Genomic DNA, 12,006 nt, shown 5'->3' on the forward strand with positions numbered 1-12,006 from the left:
TCTCAAGATCCAGCGCGAAACAGCACAAGATCTATTGTAGGTAATTTAAGTTAAAATATACATTTCCACCTGTCTTTGCATGTCAGTTCAAATTTACTGCAAGGAGTCTTTTAGGGTAGACCAATGATTATAAATGCTATTTTTTGTAAAATATAGGCCACTTTAAGTCAGTGTATCCGCTCTTGGCCAAGCCAGCATTACTTAATAGGTCTCTCATGCCAAATATAAAAATTCTGCTGGCAGTTACAGTCCAGAGCTGAGAGTCAAGTATTCCATTTAGCATTTAAATTGGAGAATAACTTTGGAAACCGTTTGCATGATGACCTTTAACCTGATATAGAGTGGTGCTATTTGGACAGTTCAAAGGTGACTTGATCGTGATGCCGAGAGAGAAGAGAAACAGAGCCAGGAAGGCAGTGACGTCAGAGGAGGACAGACCTCTGTACCTGCAGCAGAGGGCTCAGGCTGAGGCCGAGCTGGCCCGCAAGAAAGAAGAGATACTCACACACTTCCTCAGGGTAACACACTGCTACTGCTACTACTGCAACTTTATTGTATTGAAGCTCTCTAAAAGTTTATCTTTGCACACATATAAGTGGCATCATATAAGGAATGTCACATAGGAGTGGGTAATGTTACAAATACCCTTTTTTTTTCTTTTTACAAACTATGCATAAAAGAAAATATCTTTTTACAAAATATTTCCTTTCATTGCCCTGACTTGTTGTGGAATAATATATTTCTCTCAGTTAAAAAAAGAATACTACCCTGATATGAAAATACTGTCAAAAAAGAAACTAGATCCAAAATGAGCCACACTGAAATGTTTATTTTTTTCCAGGACAAGCTCCAGGACGATGAGAAAAATAGTGCTCTGAATCTGCTGAAGCTGAATGATGGCTGGAGGTCCATCCTGCGTCAGAAGAAATCCACAGAAATCCACAAGGATCTGGATGTTCTACAGCAGAACTTTGAGAGGCAAGTGGACCTACTGGACAGCATTATCAAGGTAAGCCAATACCTGCTAAGTGGTTTTTAAACAGTGTTTACTATTCTTGGTTTGGGTAATACCTCTGTGGAAACTGTAATAAGTTTGCAATTTATGGTTTTAAAAGAAAATTTGATTATTATGAAAAATTTGACAAATCCCATAAATTCCATTTCATTTATAAAGGGCTGTACTACTACATGGATTTGTCGGGAAATATCAAGTATAGTGTCAGTAGAATGTCAGCTAATATAAGTAAAAGAAAATCATTACATTTATTCTAATACTTCAGCTTGTTTGAGTGGTACACATACTTTTCTTCTCCTTTGAGGTGCAGCCCTAGTTCAGATCTGCTATACAATAGTCTGACTCCTGTTATACTAGTAGACTTGATTTAGATCTATGATACTCAGAAGACTATTCTTTTCTATGTGGTTTCTATGGAGGCTTGAGAACCACTGGCATGTTGTATTATATTGTCTGTCCTGATTCTCATTTGTGAACCTGACTTTGTATAGAACCTGGAGGTGAATGTGTCTGAGGCTGAGAGCCAGTCGGCCCAGCTGCACCGCTCCCACCTGCAGAAGATCCAGACACTGCTGGAGCTGCAGAGGAAACGAATGGACTACCTGGAGCAGGGATGGGAGAGTGCCATGGAGACAATCCAGGACCAGTACACAACACAGAGGTAAACAATCCATCAAAAACATTACACTTCTGTTAGAAATAGAGATTACTACAACCTTTTTATGAACTCTTGGCATAGTCCTGTTTTATTCCTTTTTGTTTTCCCATTAATCCAGCTATCTCCCTTATGGTCACATGAAGTGCATTTTTTAAAATCAAGCTTTAGACCATTGCAAATAATGCTGGTGTGGAGGTGAAATGTGTTTTAATAATAAATTTAATAACCAATGATGGGCGCTCACCTAGCAAATGTATTATATAGATACATACATGCTACTGGTTTTCAATCCAAATCACAATGTCTGTAAATATAATTTGATTTTGAACTTTTTGCAAAAATATTAATAATTCAAAATCTTTCAGGAAGCGAATTACAGCTGAAATTCAGCAACAACATCAGGACATTGATGACAATTCTTTACTGATTCAACACAACTATGATGAGATGATGAATGAGATCGCTGCCGTGTACAGACAGGCCATGGACTTCTATGAGAACCTGTTCTTGGACAAGGTAAATTACAATACTGCTTTGCAATCTAAACCTAAAGACTTTAAACACTGAGCAGCCCTCACACTAGGGGTGTCCAGTTTTGACTCAGCACCATCTAGTGGCTGTTAGTGGTGTTACATTAATTAATCTCATAGGTAAGCAAATTAGAGAAGATCCCCGAGGAGAGGAGGAGGGAGCACCAGCAACTGATGCAGCAGCACAGTGCCAGGTGCCAAGAGCTGGAGACTCTCATCAAAGAAAACCAAGAGTCCACCGAGTCCATTGAGCGGAGCAGTAGAGAAATACAGCGTTTACAGGTGAGGAACACATCAGAACTTGTCTAAAAATTATATATGCCATACCTTAAAATGACTCATCAAAGAAAGTCAGCACATGTCTATATCGATACCAGCTTTTTTGGGTTATGTGTTTGTAACTGTTCCATTTTTATGACAAAAGTCCATTTGTAATTTTTAAAATATAATAATAAAAGTATTGTGCATTTTAGAACAATCTCAACACTATAAATTACAGCAATTGGTATTTAAAGTATTGATATTTAGAATTTATTCACATATACTAATATAAAGGTAATTGTAAAAATAGAAAGTAATGTCCTTATTTCTATCATTTATAAGACAAATTATGCTCAGGCCCAAAGAGCGGACAATATGAAGATAATGTTCTAAAGTTAATATATATTTTGAATGTGTACATTTGACATGTTTGATTTGATGATTGCATATACTTGTATTTTCTATTATTTTCTAATATACATTTTATTTTATTGTTTATTCACCAGAAAAAGTTACTTGATTTGCAAACTTCGCTCCGCACCGGTGATAACGGACTGTCCGAGGTTGAGCACCAGCTGAGTGTGACCACTGAGGGCATCCAAACTCTCAGGGCACAGATGGAGCAGGAACGCAGCAAAAGCAGAAAACGCCTCACTGTGCTCTCTGTGAGCAATGACAAAGCAGCAAAGAAACTACTCAATGTTGTCAACACGGTAATTACAATCTTTCTACACTGGCTATATTTACATGCACACCCAAAATCTGAACATTATATGATTTCTGGAGTGATCAGATTATAGAATTGTATTTTTCACAAGGAAAATATGCAAAAAAATTCAAGGCCAAACTAATGTGGCAAAGATAAAAAATTAAAAAGAACATGTTAAATACTGCATTGAAAAATTATTTTAAAATCAGATCAGACATTTGATATTAGCTGCTCTAGTTGTGTGAATTCTACTGTCCGTGTAAATGTATCCAAAACATTTCTCTATTTCCCTTGAAGTGGAAAATATTATACAATACAATAAAACCTCAAACCATTGTACACCAGTGGTTCTCAAACTGTGGTACACACACAAGCTCCTGGTGGCATACAGATTCCTTAGCAGTTCAAATATTTGCTTGTTTTGAACTTTATTTAATCCACATTTTGTCCTCCTTAGGGATAGTTCTAGCAATGTTGGTCCTATTTTAGACCTAGTTTTGCCTTAGTTTAGACTGAGAATAGTTATGGTTTAGATGATGGCATTCAAAATATCACATTTTTTCTTAGGTGTGACAGGTTTGAGAGCCACTGATTTACAACATTACATAATGTGCATATTTCAGGGTGAGAGAGTATTACGTCTAGCTAAACTGTGTAAGAAGCTGGAGGACAAACTGCTGATCACAGAAGAGATGAACACTCCACCTGAAAATGAACTGGCAGAAGAGGGTGAAGATCAAGAGGTGAGAACATCAACATGCTGATTACAAACACCAATGTAGAGAGGTGTTCAATTAGAAGCTATAGTGTTTTATGATACACTAAAATACGGCTGTTAGTCTGTCTCTACAATAACCTACAATGATACTTTGCAAAATATATTAGATACAAATTCAAAAGCATCAACCACACATGAAATGTACTTTTTTTCCTATCAGTGAGAATCACTGAAATTTTAAGGAAAATTGTACGAATAAGTAAATAATATATTATTGGTTTAGTGGTAATTTTTTTTTGTTTCACAGTTTATGCTTCACTGCTCTCCATGTCTTCATGGAGATGTTATCACTTTCGCTGGAATGTTCCATAGAAGGGAATTAAATGTTTCTATCATTTCTATTCAATTACAACTTGCAAAACATGCATTCTTAGTGTGAGCAGTGTCACAGCCATGAAGAAATGTATGTTTAATGCCATACAGTCCAGCTGAGAACATAAGTAGTTGTTTGTAGTGATACTTGGAGATGCAGATTTTTTATTTAAAGATTTGTACAAATAATTTCCCTGATGAATCAATAAAGTTTATCTAAGTCTAATGCTGGAGTACAGCATTTGACCCGAACCTTTTTGAAGACCTTTTCAGATCAGAGAGAGGGGAGATATGTTTGACTAATATGTCTCTTTTCCATCAGTCCTGGGAGTACCCACAGCTAAATTTATTCAACGCCCGTCAGAATTCAGCTCTCCTGCAGCGGGAGGTTCTGAGGAGGCGCAGGGATGCCATGCGGCGTGAAAACACCCAACTTCAACTCAAAATTCAGCAGCTACAGGGGAATCGGGAAACCCTGACGATCAGTGGGCAAACCATACCACGAGCTGACAACAAAAAAGTACACCTGAATGCATCAGGACAGGATAAAACAAGCCCAAATCCACCTCCGGGATGTGCCCTGTCTCTCACTGGAACTCAAGTGCCTATTGCAGCTGGACAAAAAAGGATGCAGCACTAATATTCAAAAAGGAAATGCTTTGTAATGAAACTTTTAGACTACTGGGAGTGGTGGAGGTGCCCTGAATTCTACACCTGAGGTGGCATAAAACAAAATAGTCACAGAATATGGACTTGTGTCAGGAAACTGCAGAAAATTGTTTTATTGTCTAATAATGTCTGAGCTCAAATGAAAGTAAAATGTAATTTTATTTTTACTTTGTGATCAATTCGTAAGTCTTAAAATTGTGAGTGCACATTTCTAATATTGTAGTCAAATTGATTTAAAGGAAAGAAATTTTAGGAATGTTTTGTTCTGAATTAAAATACAATTTCATACAGTAGCTGCCATATTCTTGTATCATTCACTACGAAAAAAATTTCAAGTTCCCAAGAGGGTGCTCAATAAACAAGTGATGATTTTAGCACTTCTTAACTTAGAACCAATGAGATGAACAGTTATCAACTATACTTATTATAGGCTTAGTGTTTGTGCTTTAGGCTTTTTGGGTAGTGAAACCTTTTAACCAGCGGGAGCAGAAATTAATTCCAGACAATCAAGTGTACTTATAAGATATTATGCAAAACTATTTTATTTACAAAACAAATGGCACAGTGTAACTGCACATGCACACTCCAGACATGAATTCTTCCATAAAATCCTAAATGATTCCAGTCAGACAGTGAGACATATCATCAAGCAAGTTTCACAACTGAAATGTGGGAGCAAATATTGCTCAAGAGGAACAAGTGTAATTTTAAGGCCATTTAGAGGTCAAAAGGAGCAGCTGATGTTAGTACTAAGTGAAGTACAACTGGCTACAAAGTGTTTTTGACTAGTTTTACCTGCAGTGCTGTTTCAAACGGCTCTACTGAACAAAAAATAAAAACAAAGGAATAAATGAATAGCGCTTTGAATGTCCATAAATCCTTCAAGAGCATGCAAACTACATCAAGATACTTTTACTGTGTTTGGAGGTAGCGGCCCCTTAACCTTGTCTTTGCGTTTGCAGAGCCCAGTGGAGGCACATATCATTAAGTGTAATTCTGACAAGTTTTCTCCATGCAATTTTTCAAGTGTTTTCAGCGGTCACCATCATAGTTTTATCAGCACTTTTTAGAAGTTGCCAATATTTCTCAAGTATTTTGGCTCTGGGCATTAGCTGTTCTTTTAGATAGTACATACAAAAGTGACACACATTGAACAAAACATGTAAACGACTTTAAATTTAAACATGAGTTGGAATGATAACATAACAGTGTGGACATAAAAGCTTAACCAGCCAGTTTGCTCGTTACAATAGAGGTCTTTCTTTGAGGCAGGTCCTGAGGTGTGGGGATGTGTCCTCCTGTAATCTCGGTCTTCTCCACTGGGGCCAACGGCAACTGCTTGTTCTTCATCTTTGCCTTGGCCATGTTGTAGTCACCAGAGTCAAAATACTTTTGCTAGATCAAAAACAGACAAATCAGAGTTATCTTCACATGAAAACTTGGTTCACAAAGAGATTAACAGGACAATGACTGTAAACATACCCCCTTCTGTAGTCGTTTCCTGAGCAGATCCGAACCCCCAGGCTTGGCCCCTAGATTGGGATACCTGGCTTTCAGCTTGGCCTCCTCAGCTTTCTCTGGGCTGACCACTTTGTCGTTGACTTCCTATCGATTGAACAGAATAAAAATAGTAGACGCTCCAAGAAAATCGTATAAAACACAATGAAAATGCTCGTAAAACGCAGTAGGCATCCGATTTGGGCTTTGACATCATGCGCAGGCGTCGCTACCAGAGGAACAGTCGACGCTAATGTTTGCATAGTTAGCATTAGGTTCTCATACAAAAGAACAAAAGACCAGTACATAAACTATAACATTAAACGTATAAATAAAGTCAAGTGATTTCCCCGAGGTGATCAAAAGTGTACAAACCGTGTGCTCTCAATGCATCATGAACAATTGTGGCTAATGAGCTCAAACCTAATTAGTTGGCGGCAGAGGCGGTAGCGTTTTCGATTAGCCGCTAGCCGCTAACTGTGTGTCAACATTGAGACAGTTGCACATTTGCTCAAAACCTCCAAGATATTGTATTATGTGTTACCTGCTGCTCCTCCACGGTCATTGATTCTTCTTCTCCGGACATGGCTGTGTTTGCTCCCCGTGCTGGCTCCTGATGTGTCCCGGGTCTCGTCCTCCTGCTCCTCGGGGATGGTGGCTCTGACAGCGGCTGCGGTTCGGCTGTGGGCTCCGACTCGGCGGGTGAAGTGAGCTCCGGGCAGGAACGGAAGCTCAAGTACCAGGCCGCTCAGCCGATCACAGAGCGCACGATGAACGCTCAACCCTGCGTTTTAAAGACTGGCTTCCCTAATCAGCCAGTCTCTTCTACTTTCTGTTGGTAAAAGGGTGTGGCTCGGCAGGTAAGTGATTGGCTCATCAACGAAGATATTAGGAACTTTGAACCTAATCTTTTTTTCCATACTCTGATTTACAACTCAATTCACTGCATTACAATTATACATTTCAAAAAGCTACACATAAATTTAAGTGGACGAATTCACTTTGATGGGTGCCAGGAGTTGGCCTAATGGATTTCAGCATAACCTTTTTCATAATATCCAGTACTCAATATGGATCCAGACAGAACTCAGGTTTAGAAAAAAAAATCCAATATGTATGAACCATTGACTAAATACAGATGTAAGATGCTCAGGACATGAAATGTTTTCCTGTAACAGCCTCTAAGACGAACCAACTGAAGGACACAGCAGCAGTGTCAAATGAATGAAAACTAAAGATATTCAAAAACTCATTGATAATTGATTATAAATAATGGTACACAGTAACATTTCTATTTGAGACATTTAATAAGTTTGTACAAGACAATAAACCTTGCATTAAGATAGATCTAAATGAGTAAAGATCACCAAAATGTAACTGAAAATAAAGTATTATCATAAGACAAATGCATGAAATAATGAAAACTGTACAGTATGTGTTACTGTATCTATATGCTACAGTTCAACACAATAACATCTTTATTCAAATTTGTTGTGTTCATCTGATAATAAATCTTAATCTTCCATGTCGACATCTGCTTGTAATTTTTGCACCATCTTTTCTTCCATTTGTTTGGCTTTTCCTGTAAAAAGAACAGAAGCTATGAAGCAAATACATACCTGGCACATGATCAGTTGCCAAAACAAAAATACCATAAATTTTACCTGCATGTGGAGCTCTGATAAGATGGATATTTTTCTTGACTTCGTTGATGGCTTCTTCCTTTTCCAATTGCTTGCCCTTCTTTAATCTTAAAAAAAGAAAATATGATGGTATTAGTATGCATATAGTATATTTTGACCATCAGAGATGACATTTGTTGATAAGGTGACAAGGAGAGCCACTACAATTTAAAGGGAAGTTTTTGGTGCTGAATAAACAATTGTAAGAAAACTGGCATCTAACATCTAACAAGCACTTCATAAATGCATACATTTTTAATAGTACGCCACTTGAGGACACTTCCGTGGCTCTTGTTTATGTAATTATACAGGTGTCACATCTCTATGTATATTAAGCATACAAACAGAACTACACAGACCAGATGGAGTGCTGATGCCTACCTGTTCATGATAAATCTTGCCTGTCGTTTCTGTTTTATTTCTTCCACTTTCTTCATTGCTTGAACTGGAAAAAAATATAAAAGAAATAATGAATCAGTAATTCTTGACTTATTTGTCTTAAGCAATAAATGGTATATGAAAATAACAAATTACCTGTCTTGTCCCACAGTTCTCTGTTGTATTTAACAGGAGTATTTCTGCGTTTTTCAAATTCTAAACAGTTGTCCTGCAACATACAAATGTGATTATAAATCACATATTACAAACAGTGTAGTCAAAACAATACGTAGCAATGCTGTTGCTGATATTATTATAAAGGATAAACAAAACAGAGTCAGTAACCCACCACTGTCAGCTCTTTTCCTGATGCCTTTCTGAAAGCTTTGGTCCACCTTGTTTTTCTAGGGTTACGCTTCTTTTTGAAGTTCTTTACGCATTTAGATCGACAAAACCTGAATGCCTATAAAAAGGGCAAACAATAAATATTTTACAAGATCAACATAGCCATTTAAACATGCATGTCAACAAAGCACCATCAGAGGTCGCTGTCGATTAAGACTAACCGCTGAACAGGGCCTAATTAAATGCCCACAGACAGAAAAGCTCACTTAAAATGAAAAGAAGCGAAGGTCTCAAACCAGACCATACAAAATGTATCTGCAGATCGCTGTCACAGACCGTGCACCATCTCCAGGTACAATTTTAAGGCATGATCCACCTCCTATCCATTCCACGTGAGAGAAAAGGGCTAACAAGCTAGCACAAAACCCAAACAGCTTCCGCACTATAGCTCGAGTAAGACATCAGTTTGTGGTTAAAAAAACGATCGTACCTTACAGTCGTTTCGTACAAACATGACTCCATGTCCAGGATACACCGGTCCCGAACAGAAATAGCACTTTTCGATGCGCATTTTGGCCGCAGATGTGCTGCGTGTGGCACCGACACAAACAAGACCGCCCCGTGCGCTTCTTCAGCCACAACTATTGTGACAGTCGAAGCGCTCACTACAGTACGGTCGCCATCTGCTGGAGAGGGTGAAAACTACATCAGTAGTATTAATTTTATAACGGTGAGAACTTATTGGTATTTATAGCAGGCAATAGCTGATAGAATTCAGAATTAAATTATCTTTCATTAACCAAGACAGCATGGGCAATTGTGGCTAAGCTAAATATATTCTGGTGGCAGATTCCCAGTTTAATTGCAGATAATAATAAATATTAGTCTATAATAGCATAAAACATAAAATACATTTTCCTTATCACTACTGCACTTATCCATATACAGCAGAATATTACTGCCACCCATCATGGTTCATCTGTGTGACAGGTGTTTCCTAAACTACAGTAGTAGTAGGCCTAGCAGAGATGTCTCAAAGACTGCAGTGGCTTGCTCTGGTTTCAAGGGGTTTCCCCTATTTTTAAAAACATATAAAATAGGCCTAAGACTTCCTGAAAAAGATAATTTTTAATCTCAGTATGACTTTCTTGGTTAAATAAAGGTAAATATTACATAAATATTTTCATGCCGTTGTCGTTGTGTTTATGTCAACATTGTGTTTGGTGTTTGGACTCACAGAAAACAGTAAAACCAGTTATTTTTCCAAGACAATTTTATTTTCTAATATTTGTGATAATCTTGAGAGTATCAAAAAGTCTGTTGCAACATAACAACTCTTAAAATAACCTGTTGCAAACTTGCATCAAGATGTATTTGGTTTCAAAAGCAGAAATCATAACTTAAATAAAAACAGTTAAGTCTACATTCTACGTCTACATTTTTGGCACCTGAGGTAAGTCAGCAAATTCACATGAGGGAAACAATAAGCAATCACAGACACAATATGGGACTAATCAAATAATTTAGAAAAAGCCATATAAAAAATTGGAAACTTTCTGTTCACAATAGCAAACTAAAACAAAAATCAAAATTTTCTTTGCAACCTAAGTTTCATTCAGGTAAAAATATGGTGAACAAATACAGCAGAACAGCTTATGATATCTCAAGCCTTAATCGCCTATGCCTTATAAAAGTAACAAACCAAATAATCATTTAAAACTCAATTTTAAATGAAGAACAATGAGAAAACCAAAGAAAATGGCTAAATATTTTTTACATTTCTTTGGTTAGGATTATTTGTATTACAAAGCTATAAAATTGATTATGTTGCTGTTCACACATAGGGTTTTCCATTTTGATAGTCAGAATCCTTCATTGTCACACCTGGACAAATAACATGGAGAAATAAAGAATTCTTCCCCCATTACGATAAAAATGCTCAAGAATCACAGATGACTCTCCAAAACAAATATATAACATCATCTGCAATCGAGCGGTTGTCAGTATCTTATGTTAACCCTGTTTCAATAAAAGACTGAATGAAAAGCCTTAACCGTATGAGGAAGCAGACAACTCTTTGGATAATAGCATCGGCATCACCTCTGCGCTTAGCAAATGGTCTCAAAGGCAAATGGGGCACAAGCCGCGAAGACCTGTGCTAAAGCTTTCACCAGAATAAAGCATTCAAAAATAGACTGAAGTAAAGCACCTAAACTATTATGAAAAATGTACATAATTTGGCAAAAAATTAGAACAATATTTGGCAAACGTACAAACCCACAATCTTCTTTTTGGTTGCCTTAAAATATCTAAGGTATCATTTGGTACAATTCTTCCTGTCTTTGGATCTCCGCTTTCGAAGACCTTTCAATATTAAGGCCATGTTAAAGCTTTAAAGTAGTGCACTGGAAATGCCAAACTATAAAATATAATTTTTAAAGCTCAAAATAGTCTGGCAACATCTAATGCACTTGTATATTTTTCCCACAACATACACCAAAAGAGAAATAATATGAAACAAAAGCTCTTCCAACCGTTGAATTAAAGCTGGGACAGTCAAAAATTAAGGAAGACCTCTTTGGAAATGTTAGCGACCTCTGGGGGTAGAAAGACAATGTAAAAATGAATTACCTTGTCCCTGAGTTGGAGATAATAATACTGCACAAAATATGGTAAAAAGGAGGTAGTAGCATACAAAAAACAGTGAGGTAGATAAACAGTCTTAAGAGCTCCACTCCACCTCTTGTTCCAGTGGCCCAAAAAATTAAATATATGAGATCAGGCATAACATTATGACTACAAATGACAGAAATAACAAACTTTTGACCCAGGAAATTCTTATTCGATGGGATACGAGCAAGCATCAAAGGAAAATTGTGATGCTCTTGATGATCTAAGGAAGGACTAAAAGCAGGTTGTCATATTGTTATGCCTGATCGGCGTCAAACAGTACATTCTTTTTGACATTCATCATAGGTGAGCTTTGGTTTTGGACAATGACCAAACACAGACAAACAGGTAGAAAACAAATGGAAATAAAAGCTGTACCGAACATTCATACAATGTCCTGAGGTAGATCCGGAGTACATGCACTTTCCCCCATTGCAGCAGCTTTAGCTTCCTGACCGTTTCTGCCACAGGAAATGATAGACAGGCTCAACTTGGGAAGCGA

At 37.3% G+C, this 12,006-nt stretch overlaps 3 protein-coding genes across 3 annotated transcripts; 1 reads left to right on the forward strand and 2 right to left on the reverse strand.

The window, feature by feature from the left end:
• The first annotated feature begins 380 nt into the window (after window positions 1-380).
• LOC110169424 (dynein regulatory complex subunit 2) lies at window positions 381-4,903 on the forward strand. Its single transcript, XM_020934966.1, has 8 exons — window positions 381-518; window positions 842-1,009; window positions 1,507-1,676; window positions 2,039-2,189; window positions 2,324-2,485; window positions 2,971-3,177; window positions 3,797-3,916; window positions 4,586-4,903. Exons 1-8 carry the CDS (start codon window positions 381-383, stop codon window positions 4,901-4,903), a joined length of 1,434 nt encoding a protein of 477 aa, XP_020790625.1.
• Window positions 4,904-5,443: 540 nt separating this feature from the next.
• LOC110169591 (cAMP-regulated phosphoprotein 19-like) lies at window positions 5,444-7,201 on the reverse strand. The gene is made up of 3 exons (XM_020935144.2): window positions 6,974-7,201; window positions 6,415-6,537; window positions 5,444-6,327 (listed from the first exon to the last, which is right to left on the reverse strand). Exons 1-3 carry the CDS (start codon window positions 7,013-7,015, stop codon window positions 6,157-6,159), a joined length of 336 nt encoding a protein of 111 aa, XP_020790803.1. The 5' UTR covers window positions 7,016-7,201; the 3' UTR covers window positions 5,444-6,156.
• A 516-nt stretch (window positions 7,202-7,717) lies between these two features.
• rsl24d1 (ribosomal L24 domain containing 1) lies at window positions 7,718-9,484 on the reverse strand. Its single transcript, XM_020935158.2, has 6 exons — window positions 9,325-9,484; window positions 8,839-8,952; window positions 8,646-8,718; window positions 8,493-8,556; window positions 8,094-8,179; window positions 7,718-8,011 (listed from the first exon to the last, which is right to left on the reverse strand). Exons 1-6 carry the CDS (start codon window positions 9,403-9,405, stop codon window positions 7,944-7,946), a joined length of 486 nt encoding a protein of 161 aa, XP_020790817.1. The 5' UTR covers window positions 9,406-9,484; the 3' UTR covers window positions 7,718-7,943.
• Between the last annotated feature and the right edge of the window lie 2,522 nt (window positions 9,485-12,006).

Source organism: Boleophthalmus pectinirostris, unplaced genomic scaffold (assembly GCF_026225935.1).
Source record: "Boleophthalmus pectinirostris isolate CB_2022bp ecotype Guang Dong unplaced genomic scaffold, ASM2622593v1 HiC_scaffold_2, whole genome shotgun sequence".
NCBI classification, from domain to species: Eukaryota; Metazoa; Chordata; class Actinopteri; order Gobiiformes; family Gobiidae; genus Boleophthalmus; species Boleophthalmus pectinirostris.